The following is a 25240-nucleotide window of genomic DNA, read 5'->3' as shown; positions in this document are numbered from 1 at the left end:
GTAGAGAGTAACAGTAATCTAGATAATAGTGAATCAGAGCCACAATTAGTGTTTATAGGTTTCAGTTGTAAGTATTCAAGAAATCTATCTGTGGAGCTCAGCCACAGTGATCTTGAGGTTCTTCTTTACCTCTCTCACCAAGGGTCTTCTCCCATGATTGCATAGTTTGGCTGGATAGCCAGGTCAAGGAAGATTTGTGGTTGCCCCAAACATCTTCAATTGAAGGATCATGGAGGCCACTGTGCTCTTAGGAACCTTGAGTGCTGCAGAAATGCTTTTGTAACCTTGGACAGATCTGTGCCTTGCCTCTGAGCTCCTGGGATTGTTCCTTAGACCTCATGATTCTCATGTGCGCTGACATGCACAGTGAGATAGGAGGTCTTATATAGACAGCTGTGTGCCTTTCCTAATCAAGCCCCATCAGTTTAATTAAAGACAGTTGGATTGCAAAGGGGTAGAACCATCTTAAGGAGGATCAGAAGGAAATGGACAGCATGTGAGTTAAATATGAGTGTCACAGCAAAGGGTCTGAATACTTATGTCCATGTGATATTTCACTTTTTCTTGTTAAATAAATTAGCAAAAAAATAGTGTACATGAGCCAAAAAAAATTGGCTGCGATGAAACAAAGAGTGAAAAATTCAAAGGGGTCTCAATGCTTTCCATACTCACTGTATTCTTATTCTGTGCATTATTTAGTATAATATGTTATTCTGTATTGTGTCCCTCCTTATTTCTATGCAATTCAATTCAATTTTATGGCATTAACGTTGTATGTCTAATCTGAGGCTGACCCTCCTACCTTTGTAGCTAGATGCTGAGGTAGCTGGGGAGCGCTGAGGTGCAGAACATTGTGGTGATAGTCAATAACTAGAATAAACTAGAGTCATTAAACTGTATGTGGTGCTTGGAGAACTTCCAGTTAACATCTGGCCTTGTCTTGTCTATTGGGGAGATAGGGGTCAGAAACGTGTAATCAGAAGAGAGTTCATCCATTTGTTCTATTCCCTTATGAAGAATGGCTGGACAATTCTATAAGCTTTTTACCTCTTCCTCATAGACTGTAAGCTCTTGTGAGCAGGGCCCTCACTCCTATTGTTCCATATGACTGTTTGTGCTCAGTCGTGTTTATTTTATTTGTATACGTCCCCTATGATTTGTAATGCGCTACGGAATATGATGGCGCTATATAAATAAAGATTATTATTATTAAGTAGCTTTAAACAATTGGATAAAGCGTAAAGTTACATGGAATAAAACATACAGAGTTAACCACAGATTAGATGAATATGTTACTTATTCCCTTTTACTTAGCAGCTGGCATCTGCTTCAGATCTCTAACCTGGGTGATAAAGGATGTAACACGTCCAATGAAGTGGTAAGTAACCGGAGGGGGGTAGGGCATTTAAATCAATGCTAAATCTCCATCTTTGACACTTCTGTGGATTCTCCTCTCCGCATGGGGCACACAAGAACTTCCTGAGGCTGAAGCAGCAACATCACAGGGGCTTAGTCACCGCTATCATCCCCCCATCAGACTTCAGGGTGGAACACAAAAGTCAGCAGCAGCAGGGGAGGAATCAGGGCTGGGGAATAATAACCAGGCGACTGAGTTATTTGAGTCACAGTAATAAGAAGCAGCTGCAAGCAGCTGTGCCGCCTCCTCTGCCTCTTCTTCACCATTGCCTGAGATTCTGTAAAGTGGGGAACGGGGCGAGATTGTATCCACCGGTGAATATTTCCTAGGCCAGGTAAGCCGATCTCTCCCACATCTATGAGTCAATATTGCCTGGCACAGCAGATGGTGTCTGGAGCTAGATTACATGAACGTCTTCATGGAAACATTGTGATAATACTGTAATTCCAAGACAATATGTTACTGTGTGCATCACAATCACCAGACCAAAGATATCAAGACAAAGGAAAAAACTGTTTGCCCTGAAGAGCTGACAATCTAAAGTCATATCGATGAGCACAGATGAGGGAAAGCATGAATATGGATGTATATACACAATGGTGCTAGTTTCCAGTATCTGTACAGTGTCACAGCCATTGTTGTGATGCTCCTTGTGTTGTTACAAGCCGTTGCCATGTGCCTATGCTAGTTCCTGGTTAGGCTCAGTCCTCCCAGGCTTCTCCCTTGTGTTATATGCGGTTCAGATCTCTTGGAATTTCCTGCTCTCGTGTTACTGCCACAATTCTGCAGATTTCACCCCAGTCTGGCTTTGTGCAGCATTGTAATGGGATGATCTAGCGGCGGCTCTGCTGCACACACTGGGCTCTATGTAAACTCTTTCTCTGAGATGTTTCATGAATGAGGTAAGATGTTTTTTTATTAACTTTCGGAAAGTATTTTCAGGCTTCTTCTCTTTGCGCATGGATTTTAAAACTACTGCTTCCAAGTGTCTTACATTGGAAATATGTAAAGTGAGTCAAGGGGAAGTGTGCCTGTGCTGTGTATTTGTTTCAATCTACGTTGCCCCAAGCTACACTTAGGTTAGCAGGAAATTCTATGCCTGTGGTCTTTCTAGACACATGATAAAATCTGTCCAAAGAAACCTGATGGACTCTTTATCATTCTATTAAAGGGGTTTTCGCATCTGGCCATTCACATTTCATTTCATTTATCTGCCATATACACACATTTCTTCAATTGGATGTTATTAGAAAATATATACTTGTGTAGATAATTTCGCATAAATGTAGTCATGTCGTCCCGTAGAAATAACATAGTTGTTCTTGGATATGACCACCCTGCACCTTGGCCGTGGTAGCCACAAATGCTCTAAGGAGACTCCCCACCACCTGGATTAAGAGTTAATTACCACGGGAGATGCACTCCCGGTCATTTTATATGCAAAAAATATTTTTTCTTTGTGCTATAACTCCACCAGTGGTGGTCGTTTCCAAGGTCAACAATTTAGTTTCTAAGAGACCACATGACTACATTTATGAGAAATTACCTTCACACAGGTAAAAAAAATTTTAAGTTGCCAAGGATTTACTGTATTCTTTTCTCACTATAAGGCAACACGCACAAACTGTGTGATGTTCTCAGGCCGCTAACTATAGATCCATGACCGTTTTTGCAGTCCTTATGTCATCAGTATGTTTCTGAGCCTTATGAAAAACATTCTGGTGCACAAGTGCATTGTACGTGTATAATGCCCTCTGCCGCAATTCCCAAAGATTGTGCGAACGATTTCCTGCCTGTGTCACTTCCCCACTCAGGTCCGCCGGAGTTCATCATCATCTTCCTAGTGCATGTAAGTGCATTGGATGCGACACAATTTGAATGTTAAATCCCACCCTCAGTCTGAATCATTCTGACGGCCCGATTGGGGCATATTTATTTACAGGGTCACTGGAGTTCACTAAGATCGTGCATCTGATATCATGAATGTGTCGTTTCCCCGCTCAGGTCCGACAGAGTTTACCATCTTTTTAGTGCTGCATCTAAGTGCTTGGGCTTGCGACACAATTTGAAAGATAAATACAGCGCTCAGTCCGAATCAGTCTGAGTGTCCGACACCGATAATATACTCCATGGTCAAAACTTGAGTGTGTCTTATAGACCAAAATGATGGATTTTGCACTAAAATTTGCTTTAAATACATTGAAAAACAACATTTAGGGGCACACAGTGGCTCAGTGGTTAGCATTACAGCCTTGCAGAACTGGGGACCTGGGTTCAAGTCCCAGGGTCAACATCTGCAAAGAGTTTGTATGTTCTCTCCGTGTTTGAGTGGGTTTCCTCCATGTCCTCCGTTTCCTCCCACACTCAAAAAACATACTAGTAGGTTGATAGGTTGATTAAATTGTGAGCCTCATTGGGGACAGGGACCGATTTGGCAAAACTCTGTGCAGAGCTACATAATCTGTATGCGCTATAGAAATAAAGAATTATTATTATTAACATTTTTTATCAATTTTTATATTTTGCAACCTGATACCTTCCATGAAACAAACATTCTGTGTAGTGGAAACAATTATTGTTATTCTTGAGGATTTAGTACAGAAAATTGGATGGATTAACCTGTTGGATAAGGCAATTCCCCATGTGGATCATTATAATTCTGCCATGGATCCTGTAGTCAGACATGTGTAAACACATTTTAATGTATCTGTTCTGTTGTATTGACAACTGAAGGATGTAGTTGGTAGGAGAAACAGGTTTCAAAATCATACACCAATGGTACAAGGTGATAAGAGTCTGATTGGGTGTCCAACTAAAAGGATCCACTGTGTTAATAGAGAACAGTTGGCCATACAAGCTTCCGATCTATTCACCTCTATGGGACTGCTTATAGGGAATACAGCCCTGTGAAATCTCTTGTTGTCCCGGCCATATGAATAGAGCGGCATGTACAAACTTCTGCTCAAATCATGCTACAATTAGGTGATAAGTTGTGACTTAATTACATTATAAAGAATACCTGCTCTCACTTTTCCCTTTGAAATAATAATCATGCAGCACACAGATCCTAAACTGTGTAACTTGTTCGGAATGAATAATCATGTCCATGATATTATTCCTCCATATACATTATATATAACTTGGAAATGTAAAATTAAATGGTCTTGCTCAAAGGGGATTAATATTAGACCTGTCTGGTAACACTGTGCAGGTTACCGGGTCATGTAAAAGTAAACCTGTGTATAACAAAGTGTGACTAAATAATTCAGAGGGTTTTAGAGAATGGCATGCAAATAAGGAAAAGGCACAAAATTTGGGATTTTATGTATAAATGCTCCTTAAAATTAGCTTTAAGCCGAAGAAATAGTTTTGTTTTGTTCTTTGTAGTGTGAGTGACCTAAGACAAATGACTTTTTGTCCCCACAGTCTGGACCCCTGACAGTTGTTAATGATGAGTGTCCTCCCCCCAGTGCGGCGAGATCGGATAGTGGCCGAGCTCCCACAGGTAAGAAGATAGGCCATTAGTTTATGTCCTATATAACATTTCCATTCTATTTCCATGTATTTTAATGATAGCGATGCAATAATAGTTATACGTACCTCAAATATTTTGGAACATTATTTATACAGCACATGATGCTTAGCACCCTGGGAGCTAGATTAACAAATAGAAACATTTCAGACAAACCATCAAAAATTTACAGTGTGATAGTTAAATGGGTTTATTAGGAATTACTATTGGTGGACTCTAAAAGTGGTAGTAGGGGACCAACAACTGGCCCCTGTATCATTCAGCCATTGGGCACCATGTAAATACAATACACAGATCCATATCCCTGTAGCCATAGCTGCAAATGTCATTGAAAGTGAATAAGAGCTATGTCTGTTGTTTCAGCGTCTGTCCCAATAGCTGATCAGTACAGTGTCGTCCGTCTACGATGAAGATAGGTCATTAATATTCATTGCTGGACAACCTCTTTAAAGGGAATCTACCATCAAAATCCATCATGATAAACCAGTGGCACTAACTCATAGATATGGCACCATGACTGTGGTAATCGTCTTATATATGTTATCCATGGCCTCCTTACTTCTAAAATCCACTTTAATAAGTATGCTAACGAGCCTGCCTGAAGTGCTACTGGTCCAGTACCAAGATCCCTTACGTGCTGCAGCTTCACAGTCTGTTAGACTGTTTCGTCCTGACCCCCGCTCAGCATTCTCCCTTCCCCTGCCTCATTTAATTTTACTGCAACAGAGAAGGTTTCAGCACACTGAAGGGGAGGGGGGGTGCTCCTACACAGTGTAACAGCCTGTGAATCTGCAGCATAAAGGGGTACAGGAACCATCCCATTAGCCTATCATGTTCATTAGCATAATTCTAAAAGTTGATTTTAGAAGGAAGGAGGCCATGGATCTATGAGTGAGTGCCCCTGGTTTGTATATGCCTGATTTTTATGGAATATTTCCTTTAAGATAGCCATAATGAAAAATTTTTATGTAACTAATGATTGGGCAGTTGGATTACAACATGCTGTATTATTTTGTTCTGATGAATATATACAGCTTTCTTACCCCTCTTATGTAGTACATGTGCACTGCTTTGTCCTATCACTACTGGCAGGATCGGCAGGACTCACTCATTGGCTGAGGTGTGACCATTTCTGTGCCACCAATAGGAAAGTCTTCTTTATTTTATTTTAATTTGAATTTTTTTGCTTACCCCTGCCCAAACCCCCTTTTAGCCCTATGTTAATGCAGGACATAGAAGTGTATGGGAGCTGCATACACAAAGCAGGACCTAAGAGATAGTCACTGTGGATAGACCTTGAATGTAAATTCTTGGACATCCATTTTAGCATTTTCACCACCGTAGAATACAATGTTTACTAACCCATAAACTACCTCAGATCTCATTCTTTACCAAAGGAAACTATCATAGAAACCATTAACACTCTCAAGGTCTGAGACCACCAGAAACCACTTTAGGATCCATCCTATGTGAATACATGTGGTCCATGTAAAATTGTCTATTTGTATGTAATGAAAGGGGAATGTAAATATAAAATGTGTGTTGTGTATGACACATAATGACAAAGATAACAAATAAGTATTTCTGTGATGTTTGCATAAGACCAAACGGCACATGTTGTATTGCTGCAATAACTAGTTATACACTTATATGTCAGATCTTTATTTCCAGCCCCTTTTTCTGTGGAATACTGAGTAATGTGACACCCTGTTGTGCCCCGCAGTGCATTCACCCTGTGTGGTCCCAATGTTGTGCATGTGGCCTCAGGTCTTCATGTCTAAGCAAGTAAAGATGAGCAAAAAAAAAAGCAAAATGATGGCTGCCAGACGGGAAGTTACAGTTCACTTGTACTTGGAACAGAGACAACACCAACATCTCAGCCCAACCTTTCATGGAGAGATTTTACAGGCTGAAAAGTTTTAAAGGGTTATAGCCAAATGAGGAACACTGATAGCACTATAGCAGCTTCCCAGTCACTGCTGTTGGTTTAAGTTGTCATGAACAAATGGCTATTTGTATTAGACTGCAATATGGAACCCGCAGACTTCTAGGGCAGTGATGGCGAACCTTTTGGAGACAGAGTGTCCAAACTACAACCAAAATCCACTTATTTACCGTGAGGTGCCAACATGGCATTTTAAGCAGAAAATTATTGCTACCTGTCTTTCCAAATCTTTCAATCATATCGGCCTTAGGAGGCAACCAATACACTTGAAATAAGGAGGGCAAATTCAATCTCTCGTTGTAGCTTCTCTTCAGGGTCTCTCTGTTGAGGAAGAATAGTGGGTCCAGAATGAGAACCTCTAAAGATATTGCAGTTCTGTCAGCACCTTCTCACTTTTCCCGCAGTTCCAAACAGCCAATGAATTGTCGCTTTAAAATAGCGCTGAGAGCAGCATCTCTTAATGCCTGGGACTGCAGGAAAATTTGGTGGATTTGGTCCTATTTGGTGAACTCTGTCCTGGAGTAATGGTCTGAGTGCTCACAGAAATGGCTCTGAGTGCCACCTCTGGCATCTGTGCCATAGGTTCGCCACCACTGTCCTAGGGGAACCTACTATACCCTAATATGCAACCTTTATTATGTAATAATGCAACATATAAGAAGTGGTAAATTGTATGAATAATTGCCCCTTATAATGTTTCCACCTCTGTATATACATTCACTTCCTGTGATGTCTTAGTTTAGTTCTTTGTAATTTACCGTAAATGTATTTTGTGATCATGGCTCTCCCAGTTGTGAATAGCTTATAAGCTTGGGCTGGGCTTATGCTGATACACGACAGCCAAGCAGAATATGCAGATCTCATGCCCCCCATTAGATAATGAAGCTGAGCCTTGGTCACTGAAACTAACTGTTCCCTAAACAAGAAAAATACTAATTATGACAAATGAAATATGGCTAAATATGTCAGAGATGCTTAGACATTTCATTCTGTGTAAAACTTTTTTCTATAAAATGTAACCCATTTAAAATTTATATTTGAATTAATCTGTGTTTCATCTATGATTTTTCAGTGTTTTAAAAAAGAGGCATGTCTACACACCAGAGACTCCTTCCATCCCAAAGTGATCAGTGCCTGTAAGCAGCAGAGAACCGGGACAGTGGGGTAAGCTTAGTCTATATAGCATATAGGGTCACCATACTAACAAGCTCCCATGTCCTCTTATTAGGGATTTGGTGAAACTGAACCCTATCCTGTTGAGTACAGTATGGCACAGTTATGGATCACTATTTTTTTTATAACAAATCTATGGGGAAATTATTTATTTGTTTTCTGGATTTTAGCTCATTTAATGCCATTTTCACAGCTAAGTTTTCAGCTCAAATGCCCCACCTTTGACCTACCTCTATCCCCGAACTTGACCTTCTTCTATTCCCAACCATGACCTACCTCTAATACTGACCTTTATCTACCTCTGCTCCCGACCTCCACTATGTATATTGCCATCTTCCTGTGCCCCCCACTGTATAATTCCCCCTTCCTGTACCCCATTGTATAATGCCGCCTTCCTGTGTCCCCCCATTGTATAATGCCGCCTTCCTGTGCCCCCCCACTGTATAATTCCCCCTTCCTGTACCCCATTGTATAATGCCGCCTTCCTGTGGCCCCCACTGTGTAATTCCCCCTTCCTGTACCCCATTGTATAATGCCGCCTTCCTGTATTCCATTGATTAATACCGCCTTCCTGTGCCCCCCACTGTATATTTCCCTCTTCTTGTTTCCCATTGTATAATGACGCATTTCTGTGCCCCCCACTGTATAATTCCCCCTTCCTGTATCCCATTTTATAATGCCGCCTTCCTGTGCCCCCCACTGTATAATTCCCCCTTCCTGTATCCCATTGATTAATACCGCCTTCCTGTGCCCCCCACTGTATAATTCCCCCTTCCTGTATCCCATTGTATAATGCCGCCTTCCTGTGCCCCCAATTGTATAATTCCCCCTTCCTGTACCCCATTTTATAATGCCACCTTCCTGTGCCCCCCACTGTATAATTCCCCCTTCCTGTACCCCATTGTATAATGTCAACTTCCTGTGCCTCCCCACTTTATAATTCCCCCTTCCTGTACCCCATTGTATAATGCCGCCTTCCTGTGCTCCCCACTGTATAATTCCCCCTTCCTGTACCCCATTGTATAATGTCAGTTGCCACAAGGGGGAGCTCACTATATACATATTAGGGATTGTTCACACTACTGTTGTCTTTGCTGTTGTTTTCATTTGTATTTCATAATCTTAAAAAAAAGATGTTTCTCTTAAAAATGGTACAAACATAATTTTTTTTTCTTTGATCACATTGATGCTCTGTGGTGACTAATATACTGTATGCTGTAAGTGGGAGGCTGCTTGCCCTCTTCTTACAAGGCTTGGTCTATGATCTGCTCCTGGGAACATTCCCATGGATTTCATTCCAATCCACCCTGACATTCCCAAATAGCATCCCTATGGGTGTGTTGCCTGTAAACATCACACAGTTTAGTGTTTTGATATTTGTTGCTGTGTATAAGTGCAGGTGTAGTTTTACCAAAAAGTCATCCAAGTTGGGTAGTTCTGTAGTTACAAATACAGGCGGTCCCCTACTTAAGGACACCCGACTTACAGACAACCCATAGTTACAGACAGACCCCTCTGACCTCTGGTGAAGCTTTCTGAATGCTTTACTATAGTCCCAGACTGCAATAATCAGCTGTAGAGTTTCTGTAATGAAGATTTATTGATAATCCTTGTTCCATTACAGCAAAAAATGTTTAAACTCCAATTTTCACTAGGGCCAATTTTTTTTTGTCTGGCTCAACAATTATAAAGTATACAGTTTCGACTTACATACAAATTCAACTTAAGAACAAACCTCCAGACCCTATCTTGTACGTAACCCGGGGACTGCCTGTACAGTATAGTATAGTATTTAAAGGGAACCTGTCACCTCTGACAAGCCCCAAGAACCGCAAACAGTACCTCTACCTTACTGTTTATTTGTCCAGTTGCTGCTTGAATGAAATCTCTATTCCCCATGGCCTTGACTTTATAACTGCAATATGGGAGGAGGAATTAAAGTTGATTTTGCAGCAAAGGTGGAAAATAAAGCAGCAACTGGACATAGAGACAGTAAGCTACTGTATGTGGTTTATATGGCATGTTAGAGACAACCAGTTCCCTTTAAATACTTACATTTCATAATGAAGCATATCCCCTCCTAGAAATCTATTTTAATTTTGACAACTTCTGTGTTACAGTTTGGGGATGTGTTTTCACAGTCTGACAATGTTCAGTCAGGAGTAGGAGATTATCAATATTGGTTGTCAACCACCAGTTGAATTTGTACTTCCAATGTATTATTACTCATATGATTTGTTTTGTAGTTATGTTTTCTTTTCTTTCCCAGCAGATTTAAAATTTCCAAAGTTATTGTGGTCGGAGATCTTTCAGTAGGCAAGACATGCATGATTAATAGGTAAGGATAAGAATCATTTTACCTCTAGAGTAACTCTCCAAGTTATACACAACATGAGATGTGTTGTCCTCCACTAACAGCATGTCTAAATATGATGCAGTATAATCTTTTACAGAACCTGACCCAAACATTCAGATGGGGTTGTATTTTCCATTATTGAAGGATCAGTCAACATGTACACAATGAGAGTAGGCAAAACATACTTTACACAACGCTCAAAGGGTTACATGTCAAGGAGCAGAGTACAACAGTAAAGAAAAGACACAAAACAAACTTCCATAGCATATACAAAGCATAGTTATGTCATTAATCAAATAAATCAGGACAAAATATCAGTACAAAATAACAATCATTCTGAAGGCATCAAATCAATTATCAAGAAATTATCAAGCGAGGAGGATAGGGTCAACAACAGGTACAAAGTCAAAGGGGAATCACACCATCTATCCCCGATTTTGCCAAATTTCTCAGGGTGGTTCCTGTTTATATATACTAATTTTACAAAGGGAACTAAGGCATTAACTAGTTTTCCCACTGGGAGCATTTAGGTGGGCATGGATCATCCATCTGATAGCTATGGCCTTACGAGACATTAATAGAGTCTCACAAAGAAAAATTCTTACATAATGGTTCTATTGTTCTTCATCTAATAAACCAAATATGCATATTGCAGGATTAAAGTCTATAGGAATCTCCACAATATCCGATAGGGTGGATATCACATCATTCCAAAAAGTTTGCAGTAGTGGGCATTCCCACATCATTTGCTAAAAGGTAGCAGGGGTGGCCCTACATCTGTGACAACATCTGATAGTACTAATAAAGTAAACATTTGGGCACATTGGTTCAGTACCCACTGGCCTGGCTCAACTGTAAGGTTATAAAATAACACTGGGTATAATTTGGTTGGTCTATCCTTGGATACAAAGAGTATAGTATACAAATAGGGGATCATTACACTGTTTGGAGAACTAGTGAGCTGGGTGTTGGACCCCTTCTGATCCTATATTATTAACTGTCCTAAGGATATATTGCTAATATAATGCTCGCTGCCAACCTTTCACCACCTCATCTTCCAACTGTTTGCATTATTTAATATGTGTTGCCCTCACCATTACCAAGTAATTAGTGCCGTTAGTTTTAGCGAGGGCTGTCACTAATAATTTCAAGGGGCATGACAGCAAATGTTGTGGCCCAGTGCCCCACAGTCACAGTGTTGACAGTAGCCCATTGTCACAGTGCTCCACAGTCTCAGTGCCCCTCTGTAGCCAACAGTCAGAGGGCCACTTTGTAGCCAATAGTCATAGGTGCCTTACTGTAGTCAATAGTCACAGTTACTTTCTCTGTAGCCAACAGTCAAAAGTCCTCTTTCTGTTGCCAATTGTCAGTGGGCCCCTACGTAGCCAGAAGTCACAGATCCCCTCTCTATTGTCAATCATTACAGACCCCCTCTCTGTAGCCAATAGACATAATTCTTAAATAATTCATTAAGTATATAATAAGGGTCTCATTCTTGTGATAATTTGTGATTCTTTTTGTAAGGTTTTGCAAAGACGTCTTTGATAAAAACTATAAGGCGACTATTGGAGTGGACTTTGAGATGGAGAGGTTCGAGATCCTTGGAGTTCCTTTTAGCTTGCAGCTGTAAGTTCTCTAACTCATTGTAGAGCTGTTCAGATATTTTGAGATGTCCATTTACACACAGATCTGGTGTTGAACCAGCTTTGAATATAAAATGAGCCATAAATAATATAATGTTTCCTGGAATAATGATAATTGAAGGAGGGTAACGTACCAAAAAGAATTAACGATATAACACCGTCAAGTCAAAGAAGCAGTGCCCGTTTTGGGATGGAAGAACACAGCTCCTCCATAGTAAAATAGTTGTACTGGGTTACAGCAGGGTCAGTGCCCTAACTCTATGGTGGGAACTGGAGATCTTGTGAGTAGTCACAGGGAAAGGGAAAGTAATTCAGGTTTCCATCTATTGTAAGGGCTCTGGGAGGGTCTTTCAGCCTGAAGAGCTTTCTGCTGTCTGCACCGTGTTGCTGCACAGCCCCTCTCCTCTGCTACTTGTGGTATCAGGAGTTTGGCTGGGAACTTGTAGCAATCAATCAGAGTAAAAGGGAGGAGTTGTGGACATCTTCCACCAGGATGAAGGATTGTAAACCAAGCACACTTACATACAGCTGTGTGCTCCCTCTGGCAGGATATGTTCTTCTTTTAGCTTCTTATTCACTTGTTTTTATGAAAAAGGGATTTTAACCCCTTAACGACTTGGCCTTTTTTAGTTTTTTCACTTCCATTTTTCACTCACCAACTTCAAAAATCTATAACTTTTTTATTTTTCCACATAAAGAGCTGTGTTATGGCTTATTTTCTGCGTAATAAATTGCACTTCATAGTGACGGTATTTAATATTCTATAGCGTGTACTGGGAAGCGGGAAAAAAAAATCCAAATGCAGTGAAAATGGTGAAAACCCACATTTGTGACGTTTTCTTGTGGGCTTGGATTTTACAGCTTTCACTCTGCGTCCCAAATGACATGTCTACTTTATTCTTTGGGTCGGTACGATCACGTGGATACCAAATTTGTATAGGTTTTATAATGTTTTCATACATTTAAAAAAATTAAAACCTCCTGTACAAAATATTTATTTTTTATTTTGCCATCTTCTGGGGCCAATAACTTTTTCATACTTTGGTTTACGGAGCTGTGGATAGTGTCATTTTTTGCGAATTTTGATGCCGTTTTCATTACTATAATTTTTGGGACTGTGCGACCTTTTGATCACTTTTTATAAATTTTTTTATATTTTTCAAAATGGCAAAAAAATGCCATTTTCGACTTTGGACGCTATTTTCCGTTACGGGGTTAAACATAGTGAAAAAACATTATCATATTTTGATAGATCGGGCATTTTCGGACGCGGCGATACCTAATGTGTTTATGATTTTTTACTGTTTATTTATTTTTATATCAGTTCTAGGGAAAGGGGGGTGAATTTTTAGTTTTTTTTATTATAAAAAAGTACTCTAACCCTAGGTAGTCTGCTTCATCCTATCATATAGCACATTGTAATGCATGGGTTAAAACGAAGTAGCCTCGGGTGTTCAGAACACCCGAGGTTACCATGGCGACGGATCGCCGCTCCCCGTGACGTCATCGGGGAGCAGCGATCCACGACAAGATGGCGGCGCCCATGCGGCGCCATCTCTTTGAAGCCGCCGGCAGCATTGCCGGCGGCGATCGCAGAGAAAACACCCGCGATCGGTGCTAGCACCGATCGCGGGTGTTACCGGTAAGCCTTTGCTGCATTATGCAGAAAAGGCTTACCGGCTATGGAGAGGGCTCGGCTCGGGAAGGGGTTAAATAATCCAAATGCGCCTACGGAGCTCCAGGCTCCATTAACCCCTACGGGACGCAGCATCTTTTGGCCTAAAGGACGCAGCCCCATTTTTCAAATCTGGCCTGTGTCACTATAAGTGGTTATAGCGTGGGAACGCTGTGAGATATCCAGGGGATTTTGAGATTGTTTTCTCGTGACACATTGTACTTCAAATTAGTTTAAAAATTTGGATGAAATCTTTTGCGTTTAGTTATGAAAAAAAACAAAATTTGGCAAAAATTTTGAAAAATTCTTTATTTTCAACGTTCTAAATTCTCTACTTTTGATTCAGAAAGTCATAGCACCCAAATAAATTCATAATTTACATTTCCCAAATGTCTGCTTTATGTTGGCATGGTTTTTTAAGATTCCACATATTTTACTAGAATGTTATGAGGCTCAGAATTTGGGTGCCATTTTTCACATTTTTTGTAAAATCGCCAAAACCTGTATTTAGATGGACCTGCTCAACTTCTAATTGACACTGAGAGGCCTAAATAATAGCGAGACTCGTAAATTACCCCATTGTGGAAACTACACCCCTCAACATATGAAAAACCACTTTTAAGAAGTTTGTTAACCCTTTACGTGTTTTATAGGGGTTAAAACAAAATGGAGGTGGAGTCTGCAAATTGTAATATTTTTTCACAATACACTCATTTTGGGTGGAAAATTTTACATTTCTAATGGATAAAATGAAAAAAGGCTCCACAAAGTTTGATACGCAATTTCTCCCGAGTACACCGATACCCTACATGTGGTGGTAACCTGCTGTATGGGCGCACGGCCGGGCATAGAAGGGAAGGAGGCGCCATTCAAATCAGATTTGCTATGTCACATTGTACAGGCTATAATTTTTTTCTTTTTTTTATTGTGCACCTATAGGGGCTTATTTCTTTTGCCACATGAGATGCACTTTTCTAATACATAATTTTGGGGCATCTATAGCTAATTGGTGAGATTTAATTAACTCTTTGTTGGTGGAGGAAATGAAAATCATCAATTTTTAGGAAAATTTTTATGTGTTTTTTTTTTTTGGCCGTTAACCATACCATGAAAATAGTATATTATTTTTATTCTTTGGGTCGCCACGTTTATGAAAATACTTCATTTATATATATTTTTTTATTTTTTCCCATTTTTACTGTATAAAAAGTAATTTGGCAAAATTGTTGTTAATTTTAGCATCACCGTCTTTCATATGCATAACTTTTTTATTTTTCACCTCAAAAATCTGTTTAAGGGCTTATTTTTTGCAAGAATGATAGCTCTTTTTAGTGGTCTTATTTTAGATTGCGTAACTTTTTAAAATCACTTTTTTAGAGCATTTTTAAAGGGCATTAATAAAAAATCATCTTTAGCAGAGAGAGTTTTTTTAGGTTGTTTTTTACGGGGTTCACTTTGCGGATCTAATAACGATTCTGTTTTATTATACAGATTGTTACGGACGCAGGGATACCAAATATGTGGGGGTTTTGTGTATTTTATTCAATTGTACTGAATAAAAACTAATTTGGAGAAAATCTTATTCATTTTAGCATCACCATCTTTTTATATGCATAACTTTTTTATTTTTTGGCAGATAAATCTTGTTAGGGGCTTATTTTTTGCGAGAACAGTTGTTCTTTTTAGTGGGCTTATTTTGGAGTGCATAACATTTTTTAAATCACTTTTTAGAGCATTTTTTATAGGGTATTAATTAAAAATTATCTTTTTTCGGAATGTTTTTTGCGTTTTTTTCCTCCGGCGTTTACCGTGCGGGTCCAGTAACGATTCTGTTTTATTATGCAGATTGTTACGGACGCGGCAATACCAAATATGCGGGTTTTTTTTGTGTTTTTATGTTTTTTATACTTTATTAAGTTTTTTTATGGGAAAGTGACATTTTAGGGGCTTATATTTTTATGTATTAATTTTTTATTTATTATAATGTGTAGTGTTAAGTGTTTTTGCATATTTTTACTTATACATACTTGAACTTAAACCAGTGATGCTCTGATCACTGGTTTAAGTTCAATACACTGCTCTACAATACTATTTTATTGTAGAGCAGTGTAAACTGTCTGAGCAAGCTTGCGCATGCTCAGACAGTTTACAGCCAGACCCGGAAGGGGTCTGGCTGCCATGGAGACCGGGCAGCTCCGGGGCACATGCCAGTCCTCGGAGCTGCCCGGAAGAGGATCGGATCCCCCGGTAAGCGGCACGGGGGATCCGATCCACAGCGCTAACACCGTTACACGCCGCGGTCATGTTTGACCGCGGCGTGTAAGGGGTTAACACCCGCGATCGGAGCCGGCTCCGATCGCGGGTGTTAGCGCAGGCTGTCAGCTGTACTAGACAGCTGACAGCCGCTGCTTCTGGTACCGGCTCCGTTCGTGAGCCGGTGCCAGAAGCAGGACGTTATAGAACGTCCCCGTGCGCTAAGTATCTAGCCCCGGGGACGTACTATAACGTCCAGGTGCGCCTAGGGGTTAACACCTATGAAGCCTGTAGCCCCTCATGCTCATTTGCATCATTTTAATTTCAACAAGGTTTTATTGTTTGAAAAACATTGGAAAATGCCTTACAATAGATCAAGGTGCAAGGTGTACCCCACGCAGGGGGATAAGTAATGAAAACAGTTTTTTGACAATTTTTTATGATACATTTGTAAAAAAAAAAAAAAAAAAAAAAAAGGGACATACGAAGCTAAAAGAAGAGCAGATCCTGCCTGAGGGAGTATGTCAGTGTGCTTGGTTTACAATCCTTCATCCTGGTGATAGATGTGCTTTAATTTCAAAGAGCAGAAAGCTCTTTGATAAAATACCTGGCGAGAGCACTTGCAGGAGCTTCAAACCTGGATTAAAAGTTCACTATCACTGTCCTGCTGCAAAAATAATTATTTTCCAGGGAAAAGAATCTGATGTTATTATAAATAGTCACCTTTTTATTGGCATATACTACATAATTTAAAAAAAAAGTACTTTTTTTTTTACTAGATGGGACACAGCTGGACAAGAGAGGTTTAAATGCATTGCTTCCACATATTACAGAGGTGCTCAGGGTATGTTTCTTATTGATTTTGTATGTCATTCAGTTTGTGTTTGTGACAATAAAAGCAATACTTATGCTGGTGTGAAAAAAATGGGGGGGGGGGGGGGAATTGTTAAAGGGCCCAAATCTCCCAGGATAGAGTATTAATGTCTGATATGGTCATGAACACCCAGTTATAGTAAGAAAAGTGAAGTGAAAGTCTCCGTTCACTTCTCCATAGGGAAAAGAAGGATCTTTATCCTTTAGTGGGAAAGATTAACCCCCTAAAAGTTAAGACAAACCTGTATAAAGGCAGTTTCATATATACTCGAGTATAAGCAGACCCCAGTAGTATATAGCCAGCCAGCCCCCAGTAGTATGTAGCCAGCCTGCTCCCAGTAGTATATAGCTTTCCAGCCCCCAGTAGTACATAGCCAGCGCCCCGTAGTATATAGCCAGCCCCCAGTAGCATACAGCCTGCCAGCCCCCAGTAGCATACAGCCTGCCAGCCCCCTGTAGTATACAGCCAGCCCCCCTGTAGTATACAGCCAGCCCCCCTGTAGTATACAGCCAGCCCCCTGTAGTATACAGTCAGCCAGCCCCCTGTAATATACAGCCTGCCAGCCCCCCTGTAGTATACAGCCAGCCAGCCCCCTGTAGTATACAGCCAGCCCCCTGTAGTATACAGCCAGCCCCATGTAGTATACAGCCAGCCAGCCCCCTGTAGCATAAAGCCGGCCCTAAAGGTATACAGCCAGCCCCATGTAGTATACAGCCAACCCGCAGTTTGCCAAGCACATAAAAAAACAAACATACTCACCTTTGGGCAGTCCCGTTGCCTGGTGCACCTCCCCGATGCTCCGGTCCCTGTGGCTCCTCTTCTTTCTTCTCTTTGCTGGAACAACCGGCAGAGACGCGCACACTATGACATCATCGGTGGCGAAACGGCTATATCATAGTGTGCGCTGGCAGATCGTATGGACGCATGTCTGACAGCTAATACAGCAGAGAGAAGACAGAAGAAGAGCCGCGCCGAGCATCAGGCAAGTTTTTATTGACTCGTGTATAAGCCGAGGTGAGGTTTTTCAGCGGCTTAGACGCGAGTATATACGGTAAGCTGGAAAATTCCTTTAAAGAGGACCAATCACCTGTAAAAACGGCAGTAGAAGCTGCTAACTGAAGTAAGCAGCTCCTAATGCTACAACAGAAGCAGCAGTTTTACACCGCTAGTGTTATCGGAAACCTCTGATAACGCTAGCAGACACTGCCGCACTGTACAATAGAAACTCCCCGGGACCGCCCCTCCCACTCCATAGGCCGGTGGTGACTACAGAGCTTCATACGACAGTCCCTGTCCCCTCATGAATACGCCGGACCGCTTACAGCGCGGTCCTGCGTTTTCTATTGTGCAGCGCAGCTGTGTATGCTAGCGTTATCAGTGGTTTCCGATAACACTAGCGGTGTAACACTGCTGCATCTGTTGTAGCACTAGGAGCTGCTTACTTTAGTAAGCCGCTTTTTCAGGTGACAGCTCCTCTTTAAAGGAAACCTACCACCACAAATCTACCTATAAATGTAGATTGGGTGGTAGGTGGATCAATGGGACGTGAGGATAGCCCTTTTAAGGGCTAATCCTCACGTCCCCTCACTTTTTTGATAACTTTTATTACACATATATATTTAAATTTACTTATGCGGCTACTGGGGCGTGGAGTAGCCGCATCTGAGGTTACACGAGGCGGCTACTCCACGCTCCGGTAGCCACTTTACCCCTCCTACTCACCCATCTTCGGCGCGCAGCTACGCAGAAGAGCAGAAGAAGGGCAGACAAGCTCAGAAGAGCAGACCCGCGCCTGTTTCGGAGCAGTGACCGCGCAGGCGCGGGCCTGCTCTTCTGCGTATGCGCAGACGGCAGGATCGCCGGACGAAGTGGGTGAGTAGGAGGGGTAAAGTGGCTACCGGGGCGTGGAGTAGCTGCCTCGTGTAACCTCAGATGCGGCTACTCCACGCCCCAGTAGCCGCATAAGTAAATTTGAATATATGTGTAATAAAAGTTATCAAAAAAGTGTGGGGACGTGAGGATTAGCCCTTAAAAGGGCTATCCTCACGTCCCATTGATCCACCTACCACCCAATCTACCTTTATAGGTAGATTTGTGGTGGTAGGTGCCCTTTAAGTACACAGGGACACGCATATTCCATTACTTCACAGCAAAAAAATATAATCTGTAACATTAAATATATTGGACTCATTTGGCAATGCACTTGTTTGGCTTCTTTAAGTCACATTATTTTCAACTTATTTAATGAAGTTTCCAAAACTTCATTAAGCATGTTCTCCACCATATGCTAACACAAGCTTTTTCTGTCTTCCAGCCATAGTTATAACCTTTGATCTGAACGATATTTCATCATTAGAACATACTAAGTAAGTGAACTCCATACATAACAGCTGTCTAGCTACATATGGAAAATACTATAATGCTTCTATAGAATTGCCTATAACTGGTTTTACGTTACAGACAATGGCTTCAGGATGCTCTAAAGGAAAATGACCCTTCATCGGTGTTACTATTCCTGGTTGGTTCCAAGAAGGATCTCATTGTAAGTAATGATTTACAACAGCATTAGGCCATTAGCTCGCTGAGGGTCAAACCTTTGCCAATCTAATACTGATTGTATACTCAAAGAATACACTGTTAATTTGATTAACCTAAATAGCCTCTTTAATTTCTGAAAGCACTGCCCCCCCTTAATGTTTGGCAGATTGATGGAGTCAGTAGTTGTTGCATCTCAACGACTATACAATAATTTTATCTTGATGCCACTGTCTAAAGTGTAATGCAAAACAAGTAATGGGCATTCAACTTTTCACATTTTATCTATATGTACCGTAGATACCATTGAACATTAGAAGCATAATCTAAATATCTGATCTTGTCTCCCTACAGTCCCCCTCTCAGTATGCGCTCATGGAACGGGACGCCTTGAAGGTGGCAAAAGAAATGCAGGCAGAATATTGGTCCATGTCCTCATTAACAGGTAGGTCTATGCCATCTTATTTAGAAGGTTAAATGCAAGACACTTATGTCCATATTTAAAAATGTATGGATAATGATAATTATCAATATACAGGAAGTCCCCAGGTTACATACTTACTGGAAGATTTTTGTGGGCCCCCCAGTGTCAGTAGCTAATGAGAAGTCACGTGACTTCTGACCCTTCTGGCCTAGCTGGTGAGGGAAGAGCCCGGCCAGGTCCCCCAGGGCTTTTGGTATAAAATTGGAAATTACCTTTAAAGGGACGGTGTCACCAATCAATGACTTATTTAACCAAGTTTTTATGGTTAAACAATTAGTTTTTTTTTTAATGTTTGCATGTCACTATAATACAAATCATAAAAATACAGTCACCTTATGTAAATCACAGTTAGGATTACAATAGGAGGCATCACCCCAATAGAAATGACTATTGCTGCCTCTGGCCGTGTGGCTGCTGTAAATTTTCAGAATTTAAAATGTTAAATGGAACACAATTACATTTTTCCATTGAGATTGTTAATAATTTACATTGGAAATGTCTTGAATGTGGAAATTTTACTGGTCAGGCATAGGAAGTTAATCATTTAACTGGATTTGTTGTTTCCTTACTATAATCCTCTAGGTCATGGCTTTGCACCTTTCTGCCAGAATGGTATGATGTCTAGTAGTACTTACTACTAGTATTAGTAACAGGGAATCTATCAGTAGGTTTGGGGCCCCTAAACTAGCAGCATGCCTCCTGTCGCTGGGGTTAAACCTTTTTACCCTACATGAGTCAGGGATCGTCTTCCAAAGATTCCAGGTGGTAAAGATTGGAGTCCTCAAGTGAAGGTGAGGTCAGTACAGCAGACCTGGCAGATTCAGGTCACCAGACCCACACATGTACCACTTGGAATCTCAAGGAGGGAAAGGAGGGGCGCTCCTTCGCTCTCCCCTCTTCATAGAAATCCGAGCAGCTGCTGCTGTAAACGGCAAAATAAGGGAAATATGCAGGATGGGACAACAAAAACAATGCCTCTTAGCTACCTTGTAAGGCAGCTCCCTTAACTTCAAGCACGACTTTCAGGAAGCCTAATGACATGAGGTGGGATTAAATCCAAAAAGGTATATCTATTTGATGGAACAGATTCCTAACTGTAGACAGAAATGTTTCCACCTGGTTGCTTCTCTTCAATACAGTGTAGGGAACTGGTGTGGCTAAGTGAAAGGCCTTCGACTAGGGTCAGGGAGCAAAAGTCCCCCTTTCATTGACACAGGCGTGTGGAAACTTACAGCCATTGATGCTCCACTGGGGGATTAAGGGAAATATGCAAATATGTTTTCCAGGATAAGTAAAGCGGCAAAATATAGGACATGTCCCATATTTTGCATGTCGGCCCAGCTCGGTCATGGTGTGGGGAGAAACAGTGTGCTCACTGCACTGTGACCTGGTGCCATTGATTTCTGTGGGGGCCGTGATCTGGTCACAACTTTGGCATCCAGATCACAGCCCCCATAACGATCGTGTACATGAGGCTTTACTGTCAAGTTCCCTGTAAGTCCATGGGAAAATTAAACATATAATTTCTTTTTACAGTAGTTTACTTCTATTTGTCTACTAACCCTAGTGTTATATTAAAATGAGCACAGGAAAATTCAAATTTGTCACTAAGCCATAGAGGGCTGTTCACGCCCAATAACATTGAGGGACATTTATCAGGGCTTATATAATAGCAGCTGGCGCAGCCATGCACTGGGTACATGAGGAGACCTAAGGAAGTGGGGCTTCCATCTTACACCAGCGTATGATAAATCTCCCCCATCATGTCTGTGTAGATAGAACATAAATGTCTGATATTATTCCTGGATACTTCATAGATCCATTCCAGGGCTAAAAGTTCTATAGACTGGGACATCCCATGTAGTGGGTTCCATTGAAAAAATATATTCTGCTGATTTAGAAATTGTGGGACACAGGCATAAGTTGTCACTTTAGGATACAAACTCTGGAATCTTCAGTCACTTAAAAGTCCCATTTCATCAAGTATATACTGTTTGTTTAATGTAAAATCTTCTAATTTTCCATTATACCTTCTTTATCAATTCCTCACTGTTTTCAAGACCTCTGCTTGCTGTCATTCTGTAGGAAGCTTCATTGTTTAGTTTCAGTGGATTCCCTGATCATGTGATATCACACAGGTGCACAGTTCATTATATCACAGAGAGTAATCAGAGCTGTGTGTTATAACGAGCCGTGCACCTGTGTGACATCACATGACCGGGGACAAGCTCCTATCCATAGGAAGTAAACAGTGAAGCTTCCTACAGAACAACAGCAGAGATCTAGAAAACAGTGAGGAATTGAGAGAGAAAGTATATTGGAAAATTGTAGAACTTTTCTTATCGTTTTTGAGAACTGCTGCTTCAAAATGTTTACCTTTATTTTTTTTTTTTAATTATCTAAACGTATTGTATGTTATTCCAGGAGAAAATGTGAAGGAATTCTTTTTCCGAGTGGCCTCCTTAACATTTGAGTCCAGTGTACTAGCCGAGCTCGAAAAAACGAATGCACGAAGGATAGGAGATGTAGTGAGTAAGTATGCTGGTGGTCGCTTCATGATACATTGATGTATAGTCGCATGACCCATGACACATCTTCAATTGATATAGAGTTATTTATATTTCATCAGATTAAGCAAAGTATTGGACTCGGCTATTAAAAAAATTGTATTCTAACAGGATAGGCACATAAACACTTTCAGAAGCATAACTGCTGGGCTCCAAAGTGAAATGTATACCCGGTCCCCAAAACATAACGTATATTTAGAGAACCAGTCTCCTTATATGGGAAAGAGCATCTGATTGAAACCTCATGGCTTTTGGGCCCACAAGCTCTAAAATTCACGTTAGAGGCTTCAGTAATTATTTTACATAGACCTGTAGCAACTAAGTGTGTACTGACAATTCAATGGGGCACATTTACTTACCCAGTCCCTCTGAGTTCCCGAAAGTTCATTGTCCGACGACAATGCAGTGTGCCGCGATTCACCCGATATCCTGCTTGTGTCACTTCCCCGCTCAGGTCCAACGGAGTTCACCATCTTCTTCCCAGTGCATGTAAGTGCATTTGCGGTGCATGCGACACAATTTGAATATTAAATCCCACACTCAGTCTGAATCAGTCGGATTGTCCGACGGCCCCCCTACCCCCCCAATTTCTGTTGCAGGAAAGCTGACACCCCTGCACCAAAATCTGATTGCGTGCGACACAATCCCCTTCTAAATCGCTGTCACAAATCCCAAAAATGTCGTAAATAAGCCCCAATGTATTGATTCTCTGTAAAATTTTAACAATTAATTTCTCATTTTTTTCTTAGGAATAAACAGCAATGACAGCAACTTGTACCAAAGCACAAAGAAGAATAAGTCCAAGTGTTGTCAGTGACAAGGGATGGACATATCACATGATTGCACTGCAAAGCAACAACATGGAAGTAGAACCCATTGCCACATATACATGTAGACTCCTGGTGCCCTACTCTGTTCTAGGAGGTTATTCAGGGCCCTTCTTATTATATTATTGCTGGATATTACACGGACAGATTTATCGCATGATACCAGAGGACTCACTAGTACATTGGAGAGCAATAGATTGAAGATAATTTAGTTGTAAAAATATTATATTTTCCATTTAATTATTTCTTCTTATTATAATAATTATTATGATATAAGAAGAATAAAGGCCAATAATTCTTTTTCCTTTTAAAGTGTAGCCAAACCTTTGAAGCAAATGATTTGTGTTTCAGAGTTTAATCTAGCAGATAATAATACTCTTTGTAATACACTTCATTAAGTACAGCAGCTTCTCTTTGCCATTTTTCTGCTTTTTTCTCCTGTAGTGAGCAGTGTATCTGAAAAACTTATTATCAGACAGATAATGATGAACTTTTTCCATAACCTGAAAATATTTTCTTTGATGATTCAGCTGTCTGAGGAGATTACACTATCCAGGGTCTGTAAAGTGTCATTATATCAGGTCCCTTTATCTCTCAGCTGTCAGTGGATACAGGACAGAAAGCTGATTTACACAAACTACTTAAATAAGGAAGAAAGGCAGAGGGAAAAGAAGGGCACAGGAACAGATTTCTTTAAGAAAGTATATTGCAATATTTACTATTATCATTTGCACTGTTGATTTATAACATTTTGTCAAAAAAATTAGTTATGCTTCAAGAGATGTTGTTAAAGTTTTGGTGCTTATTGAAATTAATGATTTTACCTGAGGATTGTTCATCAATATCAAGTCGGTGGGAGCCCTACACCCTGCACCCCCTTCATTCAACTGTTCTTGGTGAGCCAAGCTTAAACACCTAAAAAAAGTCTGAATTTTCAGTTCCATTCTATGGTGTCAGATATTAGGACCCCCATTTGATATTGTTGACTTATCCAAAGAAGTTAAGGTTAGTAAAATGTCTATTTTTCCTGAAAAAGTGCCTATGTTCCTATAAGCTGTGCTCAACAACATTGATAAGATGGTGGATGCAATACCAATACCGGGCTCAACCTATGGACGGATAATGTTCTTAACTAAGCAAAACTTTTTCTTTGAGGAATCTATCTAGTTTCATACCCTTGGATCCAGCTGTTACCCCTATGTGACTTGTGACTGGTTAGCAAGTGGAACATTTGTTGTACTATAAAAGTGGCATTGGATAGCGATTTTATTTTTCCATGCATCCTTACCTTTTGTATAACGGTACAGACATTATTTTATGATATTTATCCAGAAGGTGACAATGTAAATGTCTTTTAGGACAAAACCAAGAAATCAAGGGCACAATGCAATAAGATGTCTTTTTGTAAAAGCCGTTCTATTTTTATGCAAACAAGAAACAATTTAGCTTTTAAATAAAACTTTTACATTCTTAAAACGCTGCCTTTTCTGTATGATGGCTGAATGGTGGGGGGCTTTCCACATGTTATTGGACATTTCTATGAAATCATCATTAGTTTTCAAATTTATTCATTAGTATTCAAATTAGTTCACTGTAGGGAATATCATTACATGATGGATAGTATCATAGATTCTTTTTAATCATATCTACTGTCAGCAGTTTTGACCATACAAAGCTACAGGGAGTAATAGGTTTTGGCCCTGGTGTAACCATACCTGTGTGTGTGTTAGTAGCAGCAGGACTGTGAAAAATGCATTTACATTCCAGGACTGTAGCTGGATTTGGAGCACTCTGATGCACTGGTGTGTGAGATCTCCTCACTGAGCACAACACAACACATCACAACATAACTGCTGTAGTAGGTTTCTGTTTGAAGACTACAGCAGGAAATAAAAAAGATAGAGCATTCCTTTTAAATCCATTGTAAAAACAAGGTGTTTTTTATTTAAAAAATAATGA

At 40.5% G+C, this 25240-nt stretch overlaps 1 protein-coding gene across 3 annotated transcripts; it reads left to right on the top strand.

Annotated features, from left to right (window-relative positions):
* The first annotated feature begins 1444 nt into the window (after positions 1 to 1444).
* Positions 1445 to 24724, top strand: RAB34 (RAB34, member RAS oncogene family). Of its 3 annotated transcripts, none has more exons than XM_072138267.1 (11): positions 1445 to 1751; positions 4844 to 4922; positions 7967 to 8058; positions 10337 to 10405; positions 11948 to 12049; positions 16774 to 16838; positions 19183 to 19234; positions 19329 to 19410; positions 19758 to 19848; positions 22312 to 22419; positions 23204 to 24724. In XM_072138267.1, the coding sequence occupies exons 2-11, from the start codon at positions 4866 to 4868 to the stop codon at positions 23269 to 23271; spliced, it is 786 nt and encodes a 261-aa protein (XP_071994368.1). In that variant the 5' UTR covers positions 1445 to 1751; positions 4844 to 4865; the 3' UTR covers positions 23272 to 24724. The 3 variants fall into 3 exon arrangements, with proteins under 3 accessions (XP_071994368.1, XP_071994369.1, XP_071994367.1); XM_072138268.1 differs by lacking the exon at positions 1445 to 1751 and adding an exon at positions 1842 to 2319 and having other exon boundaries at positions 10340 to 10405; XM_072138266.1 differs by lacking the exon at positions 1445 to 1751 and adding an exon at positions 1842 to 2319.
* The last annotated feature ends 516 nt before the right edge of the window (positions 24725 to 25240 follow it).

Source organism: Engystomops pustulosus, chromosome 2 (assembly GCF_040894005.1).
Source record: "Engystomops pustulosus chromosome 2, aEngPut4.maternal, whole genome shotgun sequence".
Lineage (NCBI taxonomy): Eukaryota > Metazoa > Chordata > Amphibia > Anura > Leptodactylidae > Engystomops > Engystomops pustulosus.
This window is presented reverse-complemented; position numbering and strand designations above follow the sequence as displayed.

Coding starts and splice junctions, on each gene's coding strand:
- RAB34 (XM_072138267.1), top strand. CDS start 4,866: ATGATGAGTGTCCTCCCCCCAGTGCGGCGAGATCGGATAGTGGCCGAG. Junction 4,923..7,966: donor TAGTGGCCGAGCTCCCACAG/GTAAGAAGATAG, acceptor ATGATTTTTCAG/TGTTTTAAAAAAGAGGCATG. Junction 19,235..19,328: donor TCATCATTAGAACATACTAA/GTAAGTGAACTC, acceptor TTTACGTTACAG/ACAATGGCTTCAGGATGCTC.